The 23,493-nt window shown below is 36.0% G+C and overlaps 1 protein-coding gene across 2 annotated transcripts in view; it reads left to right on the forward strand.

The window, feature by feature from the left end:
• Positions 1-23,493, forward strand: part of CYP7B1 (cytochrome P450 family 7 subfamily B member 1) — a 164,980-nt gene that overhangs the window by 119,597 nt on the left and 21,890 nt on the right. The window contains exon 2 of one of the 2 annotated variants that reach the window (XM_080799914.1): positions 16,468-16,604. In XM_080799914.1, coding sequence (XP_080656040.1) covers positions 16,468-16,604 — 137 coding nt within the window. Of the gene's footprint in view, positions 1-16,467; positions 16,605-19,833; positions 19,890-23,493 lie in introns of those variants that run through there. The other variant, XM_080799915.1, reaches the window with a different exon arrangement.

Genomic DNA, 23,493 nt, shown 5'->3' on the forward strand with positions numbered 1-23,493 from the left:
TTATTCAGCAGAAATTGCAATTTGCATTTTGGAGAGTTAAATTTTGAGAAAAGTTGTCCAGTATTTTCTAGATCAAGCATAGGTGAAGTATTGTAACACCTCTCACTCAACTGCTTTTAACATTACCTTCTTGTGATATGGTTGTTATTATATCACAAGAAAAATAATTATTTCAGAGTTGCCAGGGACTAGCAAAGGCTAGAACAAAATAGGATGAATTATTAAGTATTCTAAGTTCCTACTTCACGGAAATACAGAGATAGTAATGAGAAAAGGGCCATCGAAACACCATTTAGCAAGCACAGAAGTTAAATAATGTGTTAATGATATGTGTTGAGAAAAAATGTGAGTACATCAAGATTGTGAATACATTCTGGGAGTTGCATGTTTATTTTGGGATTTGAGCATAATTTTACATGGCCAGGACAGGTACACTCAGCAAATATCATTGTATTTCTACTGAGTAAGTATTCCTTTGGTAAGGATATACGGACACCAGATATACAAGAAAGAGAACCAGATGTATGAACAAGGGTGTTAAATTCAACAGACAGTAATGATGAACAATGAATTATGGAAGCTTCTGAAAATCTGAAATCAAAATAAAAGGTGAGCTACAAATAGAATATGTAATCCGTAGTAACCCCTGTCATCACAGTCATTACAGACATCACTGTCATCACAATATTACAGTGTTTCTTAGTTATCTTTTATATGTAGCTAATACCTACCTCCATCAACACTGATTTCTTGCAGGGAAGATCCTGTGTCTCTGATCCTTCCTTGTGCCCTTGTCATGCAGAGTAGTGTCTGGCACAAATTGAGTGCAGGGTAATTGTTTGAATTAAGCAATTGATTGATCCATTGATTACTGGATGACCCAACTAGTTGAGATTGGTACAAGTAGCCAAAATTTATTTGAAATCATTGGCATCTAAAAGGAGCCATATGATCAGATAAGAGACATTTTCAGGACCTCCTGTGGTGGAGGTCAAATTAAGGTGGCAGAGTTTCAGGAACAGAAGTGTCCCTATTAATATAAAACAAATATATGTCCAACTGATTTATATGAAAATTGATAATTAAATGTATGTTGCAGCAATTCATTTTAAAATGTTGACTTTTTAAAAATCACCATCACTGATGTTGGGGAACAGTATATTCAAAAAAATCTTCCTGACAATTCTATGGTGACTCCAGGGTCAAGTACTATTGGATTAAAATTTGGGAAAAAAAAGATAACAGGAAGACACATTTAAGGATCATTCAACAAAGTAGACAATGGGTAGAAAGTAGGATAATGGGTTGTGACCCAATAATGGGACTTGAAATGGATTTAGTGGATTCCAGAAATCATTTAAAGATATAAATAGGAGAGAAAATAACAAAGTACATCACACATAACAAGAGTAAGTATTGTTTTGTGACTTTATAGATCTACATATCCATATATGTGTAAGTGTATATGCATATCATAGTGTACACGTTGGCTCAAAAGTCTTTGTAAAACATTGTTCTAGGATAATGGGAGTATATATCAACTTTTTATGATGCAGCATGAGAGCTGCAAGATACCATGAAGTCCATTAATAAGAACATTCTTTCTTTTTTTTTTTTTTTTAATTTAGCTGTTGTTTCAGTCATATTTGGCTAGGTTACACTACAGTGACAAATAGCTTAGTGGCTTACAACTGTAAGATATTATTTCTTGTTCAATCTTTGTGTTCATTGTGAGTCTTAGTCTTCATTCCATGTTCCAAATCTAAGGAGAATCTTGGTGTGAGATATTTTTAATCCTCTGTCAGTAGAATGAGAACATAGTGGAACCATATGATGGCTCATAAAGCTTCTCACTGGGAAGTGGCATGTGTCTCTTCTCACTGGGAAGTGGCATGTGTCTTCACTGGCCAAGGAAATCACATGCCTAAGCCTGGCATCAATAAGGCATCAATGAACAGTGCTCCTACAGGAAGGAACACTGGGTATTTTGAACACTACTGCAATTTATCATAGGCCTTAAGCAATTTCCTTAAAAATTTATGTTGAAGGGATATCATGTCCTCCTGTTCGTTTTTTGCTGGGGTTAACTGGGATTTTGGTAAGGATTAATTTGCCTAAGTCCTTTTGGGTAAATCCTGCTGGTTCTAATTAAAAACTTTAGTGCCACAAATCCTTTAGTCTCTGTCATTTTGTTACAAACAGTGGAGCCCTCTGAGTTGATGGTATTGAAGACAAAAACTTTCTGAGACTCACATGTCTTCATCTTTTCTTATGCTTCAGATGCCTAATGTTTGGCCTCGTATTATGCTTGGATCAATTGGAGATGATTTTAAAAAGCAGGCTTTAAACTAGACTAAGATTCAATTTAAGAAGTTTCTAGAGATACCTCTCGGAATCTGGAGCTGCAGAATAGGTACAGATAGATGATAGAATTTGAAACCCTTTAGCTACCAAACTCTGACTGGTACCAAGTGGCTCATTTTGTTTCCAGAGAATTAATGTTGTTTCCAAAAATTAGCTCTCATATGGCTCATTCAGGTAACCAGCGTTGAATATGGAAATTAGATTTTTGTTCATACAAGTTTATTACATTATAGTTTATGAATCATAGTGGCTATGTGCCAGACTCCCTTTCAAGCTAAGCAAGCTCTTCGCTATGTTATTCCAGCTGAGTCTTTTATTTGAAGTGTTTCTTCATCTTGGCTCATTTAGCCACAAACAGAAGTTGCCCTATGGGAGATAACATCTTACGTTTATTTACTTTATAGGATTATCACCTCTGGGCTCGTTGCAAGTGTAGAACATACTAGAAAAGAGAAAAATCTGATTTCAGAAAGTCAGGACTCCCTGAACCCTGATATGTGCCTATCTTCTTTGGATAGTGTGGTACAGAGAAAAATAAATCATTGGTTTGGGAGTCAGGAAACCTGGACTCTGATCTTTTTTTGTTGGTTTGTTGCTGTGTGACTGGGCAAGTTACTTTACTTCTCTGATTCTATTTTCTTATTTGTGAAACACTTGATGAGTCTCCCCAGACTCTTCCAGTTTCAAGACCCTGTTCTACTTAGGGAATTTTGTAGAAGTCATATAGATGGCTCAACAAAATCATTAAAGGAGATATTGGCATGGTACATTTTATTTACAGACTTGTCTGATAATTGAAAAAAATTTTAAAAAGATTTCATTTATTTATTTGAGAGAGAGAGAGAGAATGAGCATGAGTGAGGGGTCAGGGTGGGGGTAAGAGGGAGATAGAGAAGCAGACTCCCTGCTGATCAGAGAGCCTGATGTGGGGCTCGACTTGAGACTCAGTCCCAGGAGTCTGGGATCCTAACCTGAGCTGAAGACAGATGCGTAACCAATTGAGCCACCCAGCCAACCCAATAATTGAAATATTTAATTAATCATAGAAAATACCCCATTTTTTCCCCAGCAGGCTCATTGAGATATTTACATATCATGAAATTCATTCACTTTGATGAGTTTAGTAAATTGATACAGTTGTACAACAATCAATAAAATCCAGTTTAGAATATTTCCATCATCCAACAGGTTTCCTTATGGCTGTTTACATTTAATTTCTGCTCCTACCCTCAATCCCAAGGGAGAACTAATTTGCCTTCTGCCTCTATCTCTATCTTTTCTAGAAATTTCATACAACTAAATTATGTGCCTGGCTTCTTTCTCTTAGTATAATGCTTCTGAGGTTTATCGATATTATTGCATACATCAGTGCCTGTGCCTGTTCCTTTTTTATTGCTGAATAATATTCAATTCAATTCAATATTCAATTATATAGATATGCCACCTTTTGTTTATCTGCCCACTAATTCATAGACATGTGATTTTTTTCTAACTTTTGACTATTATGATTAGTGCACCTGTGAACATTCACATACAAGTCTGTGTGGACATATGTTTTATTTCTTTTGGGTAAAGAGATACCTAGAATTGGAATCACTGGGTTATACTGTTAGTGTACATTTAACTTTAAAAGAAATTGCTTGCCTCTTTTCCAAAGTGATTGTACTATTTCACATTCCCAGCAGCAGTGTTTGAGAGTTACAATTTCTCCTCATCTTTGCCAACACTGTCATTCTTTTTGATTTTTGCCATTTTAGTAAGTGAGTAGTAGTATCTTGTTGAGCATCTTTTCATGTGCTTACTGGCCATTTGTATATCTTCTTTGGTGAAATATTTATTCAGATTTCTTGCTCATTTTTTATTGGATTGTTTCCTTATTAAAGAATTATAAAACTTTTTAATATTATTATTTGTCCCTAAATTTTAAGGAACCCATTAATGTGTGTGTATGTGTGTATATATATACACACACACACATACATATATGTGTGCATTTATGTACTTATATAAAATAATGTGTATATATACATACTTATATACTTACATGAAATCCTTTGGAAATAGCAGAATGGAATTTTTAATTCTAGGAAAGAAGCAGAATAAATTTTAAATGGTCATTACCAATTATTAAATGACTATTTTGAGTAGTTACCTGTAAGCTGTCAAGATGGTAGAATGGTTATTTACCAATCAAATGGTGGCTTCTGTTTTTTTAGTTTGTACCCTATTTCTAGAGGAGAGAAAAAACACCTCCTCTAGATGCCTGAATCCCGTCAAAATTCACATATTTCTGAGGAGGGATGAAGAGGATCTGAGGAACTAGAAGGAAAGAGAGATGAGTCCTTGCTTTTTTAATGTTTTTTACTCTACTGAGAATTAAGACATCTGCCATATGAAGGGTAGTCTATGGAAAGAATTAATGTTATACTGACATTGACATCACTTTATTTAAGTCACAATTCAAAATATACTGTGCACGCGCACACACACACATTCACTTCTCCCATGAGAAAAAAGAATATATCTGTACTTCAGTTTCCTCTGTCAGTTCTCCTTAATCCCTCTAGCCCTAAAACAAGATAATATCACTTGAAAGAGTGTTGGATTAATTTTAGGAACAGTGAAATAATAAAATCCCTTACTCCACTCTGCAATTTTAACCGACAGACTCGCATAACTGTAGAACCCATCATCTGTCCCTCTTTTCTGACCTCTAATACCAGACGTTCATATTGTGATATCTTCCAACTCTTCTCACTACTGTAAAGAGAAATGATCTCTAAAGTTTTTATCTACAAACATGACTGCAAGTGACTTTGGCAGTAATCTCCAAAAAGCTGTAATTAAGACAAATTCAAAATTGGTTAATGTTAACTCTTCACAGGAAATGTATTTACATATAGTTATATATTATGTTCTATTCCCGGAGTCCCCAAAGCAAAATTAAAACTCATGAAAAGTTACAGCCTCATCCATTCAACTAGCAAAGATGGATAGCTCATTAAAATGACGAGGTCTCCTTCTAATCACAATATGGTAAAGTCCATCAGCCGCACCAACAGGCATAGCCTTGCTTTGAGATCTGAAAGAAAGCTAAGGATCATGAGACACTGAGGAAAGCTTCCATCATAAAAGAGAGAATGCATAACAACAACAACAACAATAACAAAACAAACAGGAAAAAAAAGGAGAGTTGGAGGAAACAGACAATTTGGGGAGAGAAAAAAAATTCCCCCTAATTATATTTATTAGTCTTAGAGGAATAGGAGAAGAAATTTCATTCATAAAACAAGAACAGAATTTAATTTGTATAATGTGTAATCAGAAAGCACAAAAGAACTCTGGGAAGTTAGAAATTTAAGAGTAAAAATAAAATAATCTGTGAAAGGGATTAAGTCAAGAAAGTCTATCATTAAATGGAGCAAAAGAAAAATTGATGGAAGATAGGAGAGGAGCTATATGAAAATTGAAAGACCATATGTCTGACCATATTGAGAAAGATTTTAGAGAGTACTGAAAGAGATTGATATGAATTAGTGATGGGTACACAGAAAACAAGACAAAGAAAAACAAAGCAACTGAGTACTACTTTAATAATGATTATGGTATAAATACTGAGAATTGATTTCACACAACAGTGGGAGGGTGCACATAAGAGAGGGTAGCATGAGCAATGGATGCTGCAAGCATTATATTTAAAATAAGCAAGAGGTTATCTTTAATTCCAGAATTTGCAAACCTTAGTGATTTCTGTGTATAAATATGATGCTGGGTCTTTTGTGTTCCATGTTGTAATATTAATGATGACAGATTTCCTGAGGTAGTCATACACTCCTCTTGTGCAGTGACCTAAAATCATAAGCCAAATTTAGGAACTAGTCTTTGGAAATGAGTAGTATTTTTCCTTTTGAAAGCCCTCTAATTCATGACAAAATCAAAACGTTGCCCTTCTCAGTGCCATGTGCTATGTTACAAATACAGAGATACTATTAGCTTTTGCTATGCTAATAGCTGACTCATCGTAAAATATGGTTATGCATTTTTGCATTCTGAAGCAGATGCAGCATATGGTCCTCAGGCTTTTTATTAGCTTCCCACCTCAGCAAACTGGAGCACCTTTACATTGCCTTTCCTATGGCCCTAATAAACCAGGCTTGGTTATTTGAATGTCATCCTTCGGAATTTGGAACTTTTGTTTCTTCATTGGCTTTGGTTGTTGAAATGTCACTTGATAACTTGACTGTGCATTTATGTGGGCAGTGATCTCTGTATTGTCATTACCAAAGCTTTCTGGTTTAGCCCTCTCATATAATTCAGTTTCCACAAAACTGTGGTTTCTAATTTTTGATTAAACATTTCAAAATCAAACAATTTAATCAAATGTAAGAAATGATGAGTTAATGGAATTGATATCTCTTCCATGAAGTCCAATCAAATCCCATCTGTAAAATAAATTAGCAACTGATCATCTCAGAAATTACAAATTCAGTTGCATGGTTTTCTATTTTAATTAAGGAGTTGAAATAACTTTCAATTATGAATCGATTTCCGTCTTTCAGAATTGTCTAGGCTGTTTAAACATTCTTGACTGGCTTTCTCCTAAAATACAGTGCTCTTCTGAGCCACTTTTCATCCTTTAAGATCATTTGCCCAGAGAATACAGAGCCCGAGAAGTTACAGTTACTTTTCCAGAGGGTAGATGGTTCTGGTGCCCCACCCCCTGACCAGCAAATCATATATTGCAGCCCTAAACTAATACCTAAATTAGGCAAGTAAAGGAAGTACGCAAGCCAACGAAAAATATTTTAAAAAGTTGGTCCTCAATCAAAAACTTTTAGGAAAGAGAAATTAGGAGAGAGCCACGATTAGATTTGTATTTTAGGTGATTTCAGGAAGTGATGTGGAGATCAATAATAATGCTAATAATAGGGCGCCTGGGTGGCTCAGTGGGTTAAGCCACTGCCTTCAGCTCAGGTCATGATCTCGGGGTCCTGGGATAGAGTCCCTCATCAAGCTCTCTGCTCAGCAGGGAGCCTGCTTCCCTCTCTCTCTCTGCCTGCCTCTCTGCCTACTTGTGATCTCTCTCTGTCAAATAAATAATAAATAAAATCTTTTTAAAATGCTAATAATAATAGTTATTAAGGTTCTGAGTGCTTCCTACGGGCAAGTTATTGCCTTCAGTTCTTTACATGCTTCAGCTTATTTTTACATGAAGAAAGTACAACAGTATATCCATTTTGCAGGTGAGAAACCAGAGGCACAGGTAGGTTAAGTAAATTGGCCAAAGTCATCAAACTGGTGGTAGCTAGTAGCCTGAGCCACGCAGTGTGGCAAGATCAGTCAGGAAGCTATTATAGTAGTGCCCATGAGAATGGATGAGGGCTTGAACTATGCCCTGCTAAACCCAGGGTCAGGTTCATAAAGAAATATCTTCGAGTGTGCAGTCATTGTGGGGTGTTTGAGACTCAGTTAAGTTCTAAATGGTAGTTGTTGTTGTTGTTTTTAAATATGTCTTGACATTATTTCACTGGTGCCAACCGGGGCATTCCTCCCAGATTTAAAAAAAAAAACTCAATCATAGACTTCTCTGAGTGAAATCCTACATGGATGTGGTTTGGCTTCTTATCCAAAGAAGCCCTTACAAATCACTCACTTGATCAAGGCATTAGTATAAATCTGCTAATGGAATTGAGTTTACAAGGCACATTCCACAGACAAAGCTTTGTTCGGATCACTCAGTCACATAGATGAACTGATAGCTAAAGGTTCAACTGAAATATGGCTTGAAAAGTTACTCTCAGGGTGTGAAGACGTAGCCATGTTCATATTGGTTTTGCTATGATTCCATGTCAATAATGGAGAAATTTGTGAACATTCAGCATTGCTTGCTTTTACATTGCCATTACATTTAATGCTTAGATCAAAAGTGCTTGAACAGTGATATCTTTGCTACCAGGAAAATTAAATCAAGTTATAAGTCAATTGCCATCCTGATAGAGCCAAAAACATTTCAAAAGTAAAGGCTTTATTTATGAACTGCGAAGTTAACAGAACTTTCTAAAGTGGTACAAAAGTTACCAAAGAGCAGAGGGTTGGATCACTGAAAAGTGGCATTTTTATCTAGGGATTTTTTATTTATTCTCTATGAGGCAGAGGTTGTATGAACACCAGATGCCAATCACACAGCACCAGTGGATTTGCAAGATTATAAGACTGGGGGAAAGTGAAGGTTAAGCACAGGGTACAATAGAGATTACTTATGGTAATGAATTATATAATTTTTCTAGACAGGGTTGGATTAATGTTCATCCTGGGAAGAGATTACAGTAGTTCTGATTCTTGCAGTAAACAAATATTAAGAAGATCATGTATGTTCGACATGCGAATCAGGAGTCCTAAAGAATATACACTTTATCATATACAAGGAGAAAAAATTAACCCACTCCCTAACTGGAGGCATGAGATGCCCTGGGGTTTTGTGAGGAGATGAGGGCAGTGTGCTCTGGGCCGCAAAGTTTCTTTGTCTGAGTGCAAGCGTGAAGAGATGATCAGGGAACCCAGTTGTCACAGTCCACTAGTTGCAACCCCATTTGTAAAGAGAACTCCTCCCCTTCCTGGCTGTCACAGAAATCAACTCTGCCTGCCTCATTAGTATGTCACCTGGCCCCTGGTGCAAGTAACAGGGTATCCCAGGTGGCGCTGCGTGTCCATATTTTGTGCAGTTACAGAGTCTGACCCCAGTGTCTGCTCTGTATTTTGAAGTGTGGGTAGGGGGGGTGTTGCTTGTCCTTATGGTTGATCTCAGGCTGTTTCTCTACTCACTCAATTAGGAATGTAGAGCTCATTTTTAGAATCAGTCTTCGATTCATTTGTGGAGTGTACTTTTTTTGCCATCAACTACTTTTTAGAAGATAGTACCTTCTGTATGGGGCTTTCATTTGAACATGAAAATAGCATTTTTTTTCCATTTAAAAAACATTTTTTATGAAACATTTTTTAATGAAAAAAAGGCATTTTTTTTCATTTAAAAAACAATATACTGAGCATCTCACATTGCTTCTGTGAGATTCTTCCCCAAACTATTACCACCTTGATCTGATCATGAGAAAACTGAGGGACATTCTACCAAATAAATGACAAATAGTCTTAAAAAAAAAGTGTGTTTGTGCCGTGCAAATTAGAAGATACCAGTTACCAATCCCCTGTAATCTCACCACCAAGAATAATGACCATTGACATCTTAAGGTATACCAGACATTTCTCTCTGTGTTTATATTACCTCCCATATATATATTTTTAGGAAGACAATATTATGCTATTGTGCCTATGGTTACTTAACTGCTTTATTCACTTAAAGATACACTGTGAACAAAGCTCTCTGAAAACTAAGTATTGACTGACTCTGTGAGTGCCATATGGTGGTCTATGGTGTCTCTGTCTATGGAAAAGGAGTCAAGACAGACAATCTCACAGCCTCACATCAGGTCATTGCTTCTACCCAACATCTTCACATTGGGAAGCCAGTGGGCACCATTAACTCAGTCCACCAGGGTCTTTTTACTCAAGAAGTGACTCCATGTAAGGTTTTAGTTACTCATCTTCAAGAGCCACATTCATCTGTGGAATTTTCATGATCTGCTCTAACATGCCTCTTGGTGAGATTGAGGATAAGAAATGTCTTGAGCAGGTTTTCGCACTATGGACAAGTAGAAGTGAATATGGTATATTTTGCTCAGTACTGTTTTCCCTGATCCTTTAAGCTGTCCATCAAAAGGCAGGGATCTGCTGACCAGAGTATTTAAGGTGACTCTTAGGCTCCATACATATTCCGTGAATTGTACTTCTGTCCCTGGAAAGAGTTTCAAGGCATGATAAGAAAACTACCACTCAAGGTATCCAACTTATTGCCAGAGAGGAACTCATTACTCTAGCCAAAGTTTGCGACCTTGATGTTGATTTCAATTTCCAATAGTTGGTTTTCTGTGTTTAGGTCTATAGAAAGTACACTTTTGGTGGTAATACTGAGCAGCAGACACTCTCTGGCAGAACTTGCCTGGTGCCTCTTTCTCTTTTCTGCTGTGATGATCCACTGGGTAATTGAATAGCTCTTCCCCACTAACATACTCCATGACAGGGTAGACTTTTCCTGTCTCCATCACTTCAAATAACTTCACAATTGTTTGGGTGACCCAAGGCCTTCATTATTTGGACTTTATAAGGTAGTTAATGGTATGAACTCCTTAATGGTTGTCATAACCATCACTTTCCCAATCAAGATGTGTTGGGCCAATCTCACCTTGGCAAATATATCCTTGCCAATGGTAGTTGCCAATAGAGTCTCTTCCTCAGCAGAGATGGCCAAGAGGCCTGGCAGCCTGTTGTTCTCACTCAGGAGGCAGCATGTCCCAACATCAGCTTGAAACTGGGAAAAGCTGGAGACAAACTTGATCCAGTTTCCTTCAAAAGAAAATCACTTTCAAGGCCAACTTGAAAAACAGATCTTTATGATGGAATTTACATAGTGCCAGACAAAAATAAAGGCAAACAAAACATTAGCAAACTAAATTTTTAAAATGCACAAAAAAAGAATAAAGAAAAATATTAACAACAGTTTCTTTTATTATTAAATTTTTTCACTTTTTCTTTAAAATGAAAAAAAAATACACAAAATAGACTAAAAACCCTACAGTGCCACGGAAGAAATGAACTTTGGTCAAATCCCAGGTCATTGAAAACCAGCCTCCTGAGCTAAAAGGTACAAAATCCTCAACCCTGCCAAGGTCTTAAATAGATGCTTGGGATTCATTAACAATGGCTCCTTATGAGATCATAGGATCTCATGTTGAGCCAACATTAATGCATTAATACTAACTAAAATCTTAGTTTTTACATCAGGGATCATTTTTGTGTTGTACATTATGTGGGTTTTGACAAATGTATAGTGACATAGATGCATCATTATAGTAACATACAAAATAGTTTCACTGTCCTAAAAATCCCATGTGCTACACCTACTCATCCCTCTCTCACCCAAACCCCTGGCAGCTACTGATCTTTTAATAATTTCCATAGTTTGGGCTTTTCCAGAATGTCATATAGTTGTAATTATACAGTGCATAGCCTTTTCAGATTGGCTTCTTTCACTTTGCAATATGTGGTTAAGGTTCTTCCATGTCTTTTTGTGGCATGATAGTGCATTTCTTTTTATCACTGAATAATATTCTACCAACCAGATTTACCACAGTTTGTTTATCCATTTGCCAATTGAAGGATATCTTGATTGTTCCCAAGTTTTGGCAATTCTGAATAAAGTTACTATAAACATTTGTGTGCAGGTTTTTGTGTGGACACAAGTTTTCAACTCATTTGGGTAAACACCAAGGATCACAGTTGCTGGGTCATATGGTAAGAGTATGTTTAGTTTTATAAGAAACTGCCAAACTGTCTTCCAAAGTAGCTGTACCATTTTGCATTCCCACCAACAATGAGAGTTTCTGTTGTTCCACATTTTTGTCAGCATTTGGGGCAGTCAATATTTTGAGTTTGGTCATTCTCATAGGTGTGTTGTGGTAGCTCGTTGTTTTAATTTGTGATTCCCTGAGAATATGTGTTGTGGGGTATTTTTTCATATGTTTATTTGCCATCTGTATGTCTACCCTGGTTAGGTGTCTGTTCAGATCTTTTGCCCATTTTTAATTGTTATTTTTTTCATTGTTGGGTTTTAAGAGTTCTTTTTATATGTTGGTTATTAGTCCTTTATCAGGTATGTGTACTGCAAAGATTTCTCTCCCAGTCTGAGGCATGGGGTTTTATTCTCTTAACAGTGTATTTTGCAGAACATAATTTTTAAGTTTTAATTTTTTTCTTTCTTGGGTTGTGCTTTTGAAATTGAATCTAAAAAGTCATTGCCAGCCCCACGGTCATCTAGATTTTTCTTATGTTATCTGCTAGGAGTTTTATAGTTTGGCATTTTACAATTAGGTCTCTGATCTATTTTGAGTTAATTATTGTGAAAGGTATAAGAATTGTGTCTATATTTGTATTTTTGCAAGAGGATGCCCAGTTGTTCTACCACCATTTGTTGAAAAGACTATTCTTTCTCTATTGAATTACTTTGCTCCTTTGTCAAATATCAGTTGACTGTATTTGTGTTGGTCTACTTTGGACATTCTCTTCTGTTCCACTGACCTATTTGTTTATTCTTTCACCAGTACCACACTGTCTTGTTTACTGTTGCTATAAAGTATTGAAATTGAGTAGTGTCAGTCTTACCACTTTGTTCTTCTCCTTCAATATCATATTGGCTATTCTGGGTCCTTTCCCTTCCCATATATGCTTTCAAATCAGTTTGTCAGTGTCCACAGAATAACTTTCTGGAGTTCTGAGCAGGATGGCATTGAATCTATAAAATGAGTTGAGAAGAACTGACATTCTGACAATATTGAGTCTCCCTACTGATATGCATGGGATATCTCTCATTAATTTAAATTTTATTTTATTTCTTTCATCACAGCTTTATAATTTTTCTTATGCCGATTTTGTACATATTTTGTATACCAAAGTATTTCATTTTTATGGGTGCCAATCTAAGTGGTCTTGTCTTTTTAAATTTCAAATTCCACTATTCATTGCTGGAAAATAGGAAAGCAATTTACTTTTGTGTATTAGCCTTGTATTCTGCTACCTTGCTATAATTGCTTTTGGAGTTGCAGAACAGTTCTTTGTTGTTGTTGTTGTTGAACTTTGAAGTTTCCTGTATAGACAATCATGTCATCTGCAACAAGAACAGTTTTAGTTCTTCTCAATCTGTGTACATTTTATTTCCTTTTCTTGTCTTATTGCATTAACTAAGACTTACAGTATAATGTTCAATAGGAGTGGTGAGAGGGGCATCTTTGCCTTGTTTCAGATCTTAGCAGAAAAGTAGTTTTTCACAATCGAGTATGATGTTAGCATTAAAGTTTTTTGTAGATGTTTTTTATTCAGTTGAGGAAGTTTCCTCTAATCCTAGTTTGCTCAGAGTTTTATCATAAATAGGTGTTAGATTTTGTCAAATGATATTTCTGTATCTATTGATATGATAAGATGTTTTTTCTTCTTTATCCCTTTGAGGTAGTGGATTACAGTTATTACATTAATTGATTTTTGAATGTTGAAGCAGACTTATATACCGAGAGTAAATTTCACTTTCTTCTAATGTATAATTCTTTCTATACACTGTTGAGTTCAAGTTACTGTTATTTTTTTTGAGCGTTTTCACATCTGTGTGACATTTATTGATCTATAATTTTCCTTTTTTGTGATGTTTTTGTCTACTTTAGTATTAGGTTAATGCTGGCCTCATAGAATGAGTTAGGAAGTGTTTTCTCTGATTCTATTTTCTGGAAGAGATTAGAATGAATTAGTAATATTTCTTCCTTAAATGTTTGATAAAATTCACCAATGAGATGTAGAGTTGGTGTATTTCAGTTCTTCTTCATTATTTGCTTCCAGATAAATTTGGACCATATTTGACATTTTTCATAATGTCAAGGTGTATCCCACTATTTGTATGGAAGAAATTGCAAGTGGTGATAGTTGTTTATGCATAGAACTGGGTTTAATCATTGAGAAACTTCATAAGCTCTAATTTGTATAACTTACAAGATGTGTCCTTCTAGCGTCTTAAATAGTAAAGAGAATATTTGAGAAAGTATGTACTGTTAGAGTGGCATTGAGAGGAATGTAGACCACAATTTTTGTTTTTTGTTTCTGGGGTGTTTTTTTGTTTTTGTTTTTCTTTGTTTTTTAGTTACCCACCATTGCTTCAGAACCTGTTCTTTTTAAGTCTGGGACTTGACCATCCCCAATAAACATTAGGTATCCCATCCTCTCACGCAGCAGTGGGTAGTAGACATTTCATTTTCAAAGTCACAGAGCATGAGAGAGACAAGTAACAGTATTTGCATTGTGCCAAGAGGTCTTTCTGAATCATTATAGTGATGTCTTTCCTCTCTAAGTAGTTTTTACAAATATACTGATGAAGACAGATTTCTATGGCCTGTATAAGTTGAACTAGCACTATGTTTTTTTTTTTCCCCTATAAATAAACACTTGCGACATTGTGTTTCATGGTTTTAAGCTCCTTGCTGCCAAAATGAACACAGCTGTAAGAAATGATGACCCTCTCATCTTTGTGGCATTAAAATGGCTTCCTAATATGTTTCCCTAACTCTGAACATTAACTTAATATTCCCCTGGATTTCTAAGTTCCATCCTTTCCCCCCATGGAAATCCATGAAGAATACAGATTTTGACCAAATGACAGAGCATAGAGAATAAAATTAGTTGCATTAAATTATGATATGACAAAAAGCCTTTCAAAATCTTTGTCACAATGCAACACCCAAGCAACATTAAACAAAACGGGGTAAAAACAGGCCAAGTAAGAGAATATTTTGAAAGGAAATTTTGTGAACCAAGATCACTTGCAAATTTTGAAAGCCATTGATTGAGAGCCTGCGTCTATGGCAATTTCTGACTTAGAGATCCTACTCTTTTATCATATATGTTATCTTTTGTTTAATCTTTGGATATAGAATTAACTGTTACTGTACTTTTTGGTACACTTTTATCTTTCTCAAAAAAGCAGGTCTCCATTGGTAAAGCTGGCATTTAAGAAAATAACAGGGAAGGGGAAGAAGCAGAAGATACACATTTTTATATGATATTTCTTGTCTCCCTATTTCTAAGTACATATATTTGAATAACAACACACATTTTGTGTTGTTATATAATTACAAAATTATACTAATTTTGTAAATTAGTATAAAAATCAACTGTCTTCTAAAAACAGAAAGGATGGGGCGCCTGGGTGGCTCAGTGGGTTAAAGCCTCTGCTTTCGGCTCCGGTCATGATTCCAGGGTCCTGGGATCGAGCCCCACATCGGGCTCTCTGCTCAGCAGGGAGCCTGCTTCCTCCTCTCTCTCTGCCTGCCTCTCTGCCTACTTGTGATCTCTCTCTGTCAAATAAATAAATAAAATCTTTAAAAAAAAATAAAATAAAAATAAAAACAGAAAGGAGAGTTTTGATACCTTTTTCCTTTGTCTCTATCATACCTTGGTTTTATTTTGTGTTTTCCCCTGAAAGATCTGTTGTTTATTTTTTTAAGTTTAATTCTACCATGTTGGGTTGTGGGAAAATAAAAGCTTTTGATAGGGTTAATCTAACCACATAAAAGTCCATGTTGTGTATGACCATAATCTTGATCTTTGATTAGGTCTTGAGCTAGTAATATCTTGTGATTAATCAAAATGGGTTGTACTGCCTGTAGTGTAAGTCATCTTCACAGATGGGATAGAGAATTGTCAGAATTCTCTTGAATATTTGTTTTAATCCCTTCTAGGATAAAATGGCTTTGGGTTTTTTTTTTTTTTTTAACTTTAAATCAGATTGAGCTCACCAAATAAATGAAGAAGAAATTTTGAAGTCCAATTTTGCTAAGATTATAAGTAAAAAAAGAAACTTATTTTTTTAAGTCACAGTATTTCAGTGTTTCATTGAAAATGTTTCATATGTTGTCTTGTAAAATTTAACAAATATTCCTATTCTTTGTAGTTTGGATAAAAACTGTATGCAATAACACAATAAGATGTACTTCATGGAAATAATGTTCAGGTTTTTATTGTTCTCCACAGAAGAAAAGATTTTCAAAATCATTAACTGCTCCTCTTCTAATTATATCATTCCAGTCTAAAGTGACATCTGATAATAAGGAGTTTTACTTTGGCAAGTAAACTACCTGACATCTAGCACTCAGCAAGAGCTCTCATACATAAAATGTTTACTGAGTGTAGCTGTCATTTCAGCCAGCCATTTGGGTCTTAGAAGACACAATTTCTCAAAAACGCTGCTCACCAGAAGCTGTGAATTGAATTGTCTACCCCATAGTCACACATACTGGTGGGGCTCAATAAATTCATGTCTATGATTATATAATAATCATTAAATAAAATAATTGAAAAAGTTGTGTAATTCATCCATTCACTTCTAAGCTGGAATAATAACCCATATGTGTTAAAATAAGGATTTAATTTTTTCTTGTTTATTTATTTTTCTTACAGGAGACCTGGTGAGCCTCCACTAATAAAAGGCTGGCTTCCTTACCTTGGAGAGGCCCTGAAATTACAAAAGGATCCTTTAGGTTTCATGAAAACTCTTCAAAAGCAACATGGTGACACTTTCACTGTTCTCCTTGGAGGTAAACAACACTTCTATAAGTACCTTCCATAAATCATAAGTTCTCAATTGTTCCTTAAGTTGTTACATTCCTTCCTTCCTTCCTTCCTTCCTTCCTTCCTTTCTTTTTTTCTTTCTTGAAGTTTGATTGATTGATTGATTTGACAGATGGAGAGACAACAAGAGAGGAAATACAAGCATGGGGGTGGGAGATGGAGAAGCAGGCTTCCCGCTGAGCAGGGAGCCCAGTGTGGGACTTGATCCCAGGACTCCAGGATCATTACCTGAGCTGAAGGCAGATGCTTAGCAACTGAGCCACCCAGGCACCCCAAGTTCTTACATTTCTCTGTAGGCAAAATATGGAATATTTATGTTATTGTTTTGTATGTAGACTAATATAAAAGAAAACAATGTTTTAGAATACACTGGTTTTCACAGTAGAAGATGAATTATAAAATCTTGAGGGTACCTAGGGAACCCTACTCTCCTGCCATCACCAGTGATTTGGTTTGGTTTGACTTGGTCTGATTTCAAGAATGATTAAGAGGAAAAAAAAAAAAAAAAAAAGACTAGAACGTATTAACAGACTTCATTTTGTAGAACAGTTTTGGGTTTAAAGAAAATTGATCAGATCTGAGATTTCTCATATATCCTGTTTCCCTTGATCAGAATTTTCCTTATTATATCCCATACTCTATTGCAGTTGATGAGCCAGCGTTGATACATTATTAAAAGTCTTTGGGGGTGTGGGTGGCTCAGTGGGTTAAGCCTCTGCCTTCAGCTCAGGTCATGATCTCAGGGTCCCGGGATCGAGCCCCGCATCGGACTCTCTACTCAGCGGGGAGCCTGCTTCCCCTCTCTCTGCCTGCCTCTCTGCCTACTTGTGATGTCTGTCTTTCTCTCTCTGTCTGTCAAATAAACAAATAAAATCTTTAAAAAAAAAAAAAAAAGTCTTCGATTTACATTAGGGTCCATTCTTTGTGTTGTATAGTTCTTTGAGTTTTGACAAATGCGTGTCATGGATCCATCATTCGATGGATATTATTCAGTATCATAGAGAATAGTTTAACTGCCCTAACAGTCATCTGTGTTCCGCATATTCATGCCATTTCCCCCCCAAAATGAACCCCTAGCAACCACTGCTGTAGAATGTATTTTTAATTTTAAAAACTTTCTTATGCTTCTAACTTCAATAAGATGCTTACAAAAGAAAAAAGAAAACTGCAGCAAGATCACTAAACCTTCCAATATCATAGGGCTGAAAGGAAAATTTGGAATGTTCTTCACTTTAAAGCCCATGTTGCTCAGCTGTATCAGCTATCTGTTGTTGCATAACAAACCTCCCCAAACCTAATGCCTTAAAGCACCCGGTCTTGCCTGAGTCACTTACACATGATGTTTCTTTCTCAAGATGTCTTCACATGGCAGCTAGTGTTATGGGTGAGTGAGAGGAAAAGTTGCAAAGTCCCCTGAGGCCTAAGCTGAGCTCTTACAAAACCTCTCTTACACGACATTTTATTAGTCAGAGCCATCACAGGCCTGCCCCAATTCAAGGGTAGGGAAATACACTCCACCACTTACTGAGAAATACTGGAGAGTCCCATTGCAAAGGAGCACATGTGGAGAGATAAAAAGAATTTACTGTGGCCATCATTAACTGCACTTCGTTGCCTTCTGACTTCTGGCTGAGCATGCGGGTCGGGGGGCAGGAAGGGTTGTGTTCCAGGTCCCCATCTCTCACTGGTCTTTGGCAAAACAGTTCACTCTCCTTCCTTTCCTTCTCAAGAAAAATGAAGGCATCAGGTATGATCTCACTCAGACCCTCACATATCTACCGGATATCCCTGTGTCTCACAACTATCTTCACTACCTCTTCTCTAATTTGAAAGAATGTTTAAGAAAATCTATTACCCGTCCACATAACCCTTAATTCCTGCCTCCGCAGGGCTGGTGTTCATTATTAATTCCTCCCACACATATATCTTTGCTTTTTTTCTTTATTTTGGGTCTTTATCTATAGCTTAAAACCATGTTTTTCCTATATTCTCCTTCTAGTTACCTTTCATTTCTTTTTTTTTTTTTTCTCCTTTGCATCCCGATTTTTCAAGAGAGTTTCCTACATTTGCTGCCTATACTTTCTTATCTCCTAGAGACCTCCTACCTGGAACCAGCTGTCTGCCTTGCTGAGGCCATTAGTGGACCTTCACCTGACTAGATCTCTCTACTTGGTTTGGCAATGCAGATCCCTCATTCCTCCTTAAAACACCCTATTCCTTCATTCTATTGGTGCTGTACCTTCTGGGTCTTTCACTGACTCTGAGAATTCCTTATCTAGGTCATCTTTACTTATGCCCCTTTCTTTGCTCAACTATCTTCCTCTAACCAGCCTTGGCATTTAATGTTTTATTCCTAAAGAGTTTAGGTAATATCTTCTCACTGTAATTACTTTGTTGAGTGTCGGAACCAACCTGTAGTTCATAGCGCGACTTCATTTCAGCACCGCCATTTTAATGTAATGGAGAGAAAAAACAATGATCCAACTGGATGACATTGTCATCATGGCTGAGTTTTCTCATGAACAGGCAGTATCCCTTTCCTCACAACTTACTCCTTTGCCTGGCAAGTCTCTCCCAACACTCTGATTTCAGAAAAATTGAAATGGAAAAAAAAAAAATCATACATCTTAGAACAATCATAGTATAATCTCCACAAGGCTCCCCAAGATCTGGGCTCCTCCTATCTCTCCAGCCTTGTCTCTTGCTACTGCCTGCCTCAATGCACTGATAATGCACCAAATTGTTTGAAATTTCCTCCTCACGCACCGTGCCCTTTTGTGCCTGTGTTTCCTCTTGCTGTTTTTTTCTGCCTGAGTGCTGTTCTTCTCTTTGTGAGTCATCCTGGAAAATTGACTGACATGGATTCATCTTTGGAGACCGTAGTCACATATCATATTCTCCCAAAAGCTTCACTGACCATCTCTTCTAGAACCCTGGTTATGTTTGACTCCTCTTCTCCAAGCTCCAATTACTCTCAGTATCACTCTGTCATGGCATTTAATAAATTGTGAATTTATTGCTAATTCATTTGTCTATTTCCCTTCATTATTCTTTAGTTCCTCTATTGCCAACATTTGGACCAGAGGTCAGCACTGATTGCTTCACAATAAATATTTGATGAGGATATTCCCAATACCTTAGAGCTGATGAAATACTTGGTATAATACAAATAAAGGCCATAGCTGGGGCTTTTATTGTAAGTGAGCTTTTGGCTTCATAGTAACATAACCCTGTTCTTCACTTTAAAAAAAGTAAGTCACTCTTACTTAAGAAAATTAAACTTTATGTTCTAATGAATAGATACAACAAATTAGCAAATTTTTCAGTTTTGCCTTTTAATACATTATACAAAAATAAGCTGATTAAGCAGAAACTTGTGCGAGTTGAATAATTTTATTCACTGCTCAAAAAATACGACCCAGCAATTGCACTCCTGGGTATATATCCTAAAGATACAAACGTGGTGCTCCGAAGGGGCACGTGCACCCGAATGTTTATAGCAGCAATGTCCACAATAGCCAAACTGTGGAAAGCGCCTAGATGTCCATCAACAGATGAATGGATAAAGAAGATGTGGTATATATACACAATGGAATACTATGCAGCCATCAAAAGACATGAAATCTTGCCATTTGCGACGACGTGGATGGAACTAGAGGGTATCATGCTTAGCGAAATAAGTCAATCGGAGAAATATAACTATCATATGATCTCTTTGATATGAGGAAGTGGAGATGCAAGGTGGGGGGGTTTGGGGGGAGGTAGGAAAAGAAAAAATGAAAAGATGGGATTGGGAGGGAGACAAACCATAAAAGACTCAATCTCAAGAAACAGACTGAGGGTTGCGGGGGGGAAGGGGGATGGGAGAGGGTGGTGGGGAAATGGACATTGGGGAGGGTATGTGCTATGATGAGTGCTGTGAAATGTGTAAACCAGACGATTCACAGACCTGTACCCCTGGGGATAAAAATACATTATATGTTTATTAAAATAAAAAAAAATTAAAAAAAAAATAATCAATTTCTGCTGATACTTGATCTCTTAACCTTAGACACTAAGAAGCTTGTTGAATTTCTGATGTCTAAATAATTTGTCCATGACCATGTTTTTTAACTCAACAGTACACCAGCACAGGTTGAATATGTACTACCACTTCCCTTGGTCTTCTTACTAGAGTTTGAATTGATTCCTGTCAAGATATCTATTAATATATGTGCTCCTAATGATCAGTTTGCAAAATAGCACCTTTAGAAAATGTGAAACAAGGGACCAGAGTCTTCCAACCTTGTCCCATAATGTGATTTCCGTTAGTGTATGTTCTTGCATGAGGAGCAAATGATTGTCATCCCCAAAAGTCTCAAGGGACACGGATGTCATCTTAATAAAGAAATTAAAAGATACATCTTTTCATGAGAAACCACGTAAATTCCTGACCTGTCGCAGAAAATAGTTCTCTAATTGGTTTTGTGTGGTGGTGCAGCAGAGTCGTTTTCCCTAGATGTCACACCAGCGAAGCACCACTGTACATCATTGTCAACAACTAGTGAAATCTCCCTAATAAGAGGGGGAGTGTGTAATGTGGTCATCCTCATAAAATAAAAAGTTGGTTCACATTCCGCTTTCCAATGAATGTTTTGAGCTTGACCTTCTAAAAAATTCTATTGAAGAGCAAACTAAGCATGGAAAGTGAAAGCTTATAATTATGGAAATTCTCTTTAAAAATCCAAATTTATCTCGCATTTGCTGACAAGGCATTTCTAAATCTAAATACTCAAATAGTTGTTCTGAATTCCCATGGATGTTGCCTCTGTATGGCACCAAATATCTGAGATGAAAACATCAAAATTCAATTTATAGTGATCCAGATGTCAAACTTTTATATATAAGACATCGGGATGAATGATTTAGGGTTTTTTGCATTTACTGATGGACTTTGCATCATGTATCTCCACTTTCCTAAAAGAAGTAATTTGAAAAGAAGTAAAAAGCCTGCTGAGTTAGTAAAGGATCGTATGCAGGTTATATAGGAATGCTAGAATTAATATCTTAAGACCCAGTCAGCTCTGAAAAGGGAAGAGAATAAAATAATTGGCAAAGAAGATACTAGAAATTTTGACCCCATTTCAAATTTACTGCTCAAAAAGATGATTATATATGTTAGGTGTTATATATTATATATAATATTACATATTATATATATTTACATTTTTTTGCAGAAGTGAGCCCCATTTTGACATTTCTATTTTAGACAAATGCAAACTCTGAAATTCTTTAAATCAATATTTCATATCAACTACTGACAGCATTCTTTTCTCTTTTGAAAACATGGCAGTGGATATTGTTTCTACCTTGTGATCTTGGTAAACTAGGCGACTTGCCTATCGACACTTGGTATTCATTTACATAAAATCACACTGGAGCAAAAGTTAATTTCGCTCCAAGAATACATGGCCTTCAGAATAACTTTTCAGATTTCCTTTGTTAAGAAATTTAAATTCATTTTATGAATGTATATGTGTTTTCCTAACTGTCTGATTAAAGATTACAAAGAAACTCTGGTTTTGCATCTCACATTAGCAGATGGTGGACAGATGGTTTAAATTAATATTAATTTTGGAAAACTTAGCTTAAATTGTTTATACTGAAGATTAAAAGTTGGAAAGCCAACTAACATCTCCAGGGTTATTAGTACTTCCAAACCCACTTGAAAAGTAAAATCCAGAATATCAAAACGTCTACTTTTAAAGCAATCCTCATCCTAGAAAGATAGTTAATAAAACACAATGCCTTGAGGTTGAAGAAACTAAAATAAAAATGAGAAAGAGAAAATGGAGATCCTGGAGTATAAAGAGCCTCGAAGAGTGAGAATTTTATCTACAAATAAATTGATTTTAATCAGTAATGATTTTTGAAAAGAATCTATATGCGATAACTTCTCATTAAAAAAAAAAAACTATTAATAATTGGCTGCTAACTGGAACCAGTTTTTCCACATTTAGCTTTTGTTTCTTTTAGTTGAAATGAATCTCATAGTTTCTTCCCATATCCTTATCCGGGAGGGGGAGAGAGAAAGGAATGTATGTGTATTTGTAACGAACTGTAGACAAAAACTCTCACATGCACACAGCCTTTACTTCAGTAGGCCAGTGGCCAGTAGCTCATGCTGTCTTGGCTGAATATAATTTTATCTTTCCGCTTAGATTTTAATGAATGTAGAAAATTAGTAGGAAAAATTCAAAATATTCCCTAAAAATTGTGTGTTTTACAAACTGAACCTTTTATACATTCCCTGAATTTTAGTGGCTAATTTAAAATAACCCTAAAGATATTTAGCAAAATCTTCTCATTTGGTGAAAGGAGGAAAGTATGAATCACCACCTGTGAAAATACATAGCTTTGCCTAAAATTATATCTTTTGCAAAATGAGAGAATTCACTCTTTTTTTTTTCAATTATTTGTCAGGCAGATGCTGGCAATTTTATTTAATTAAGATGCTATGGTAAAGCAGGTGTCATAAAATATGCTCCAATCCAGTCGAGTCCTTTTTGCTCTCCCTGAGGGGAAAAAATCCAGTTTACTTTATAGATGCAGCTTTGGGGTCTGACCAAAATGAATAGCCACTTCTAGCTTTACCCTCATTCCTAGATTGGCCCACCTTATTAAATAAATCAAGGAGAAATATGGTGAATAAAATTCAAGACATATGATTTATTTTTAGAAAAAATATAGCACATGAACATGAATGTATATTAAAAGCTTAAATTATGTTTTAAAATTGTAAAACAAAAACACATTTATACCATTTCAAGAATTAGGTTGAAAATTATTCAAAACTTTATTCTAAATTCTGTACCA

Source organism: Martes martes (assembly GCF_963455335.1).
Source record: "Martes martes genome assembly, chromosome: 4".
Classification (NCBI taxonomy): domain Eukaryota; kingdom Metazoa; phylum Chordata; class Mammalia; order Carnivora; family Mustelidae; genus Martes; species Martes martes.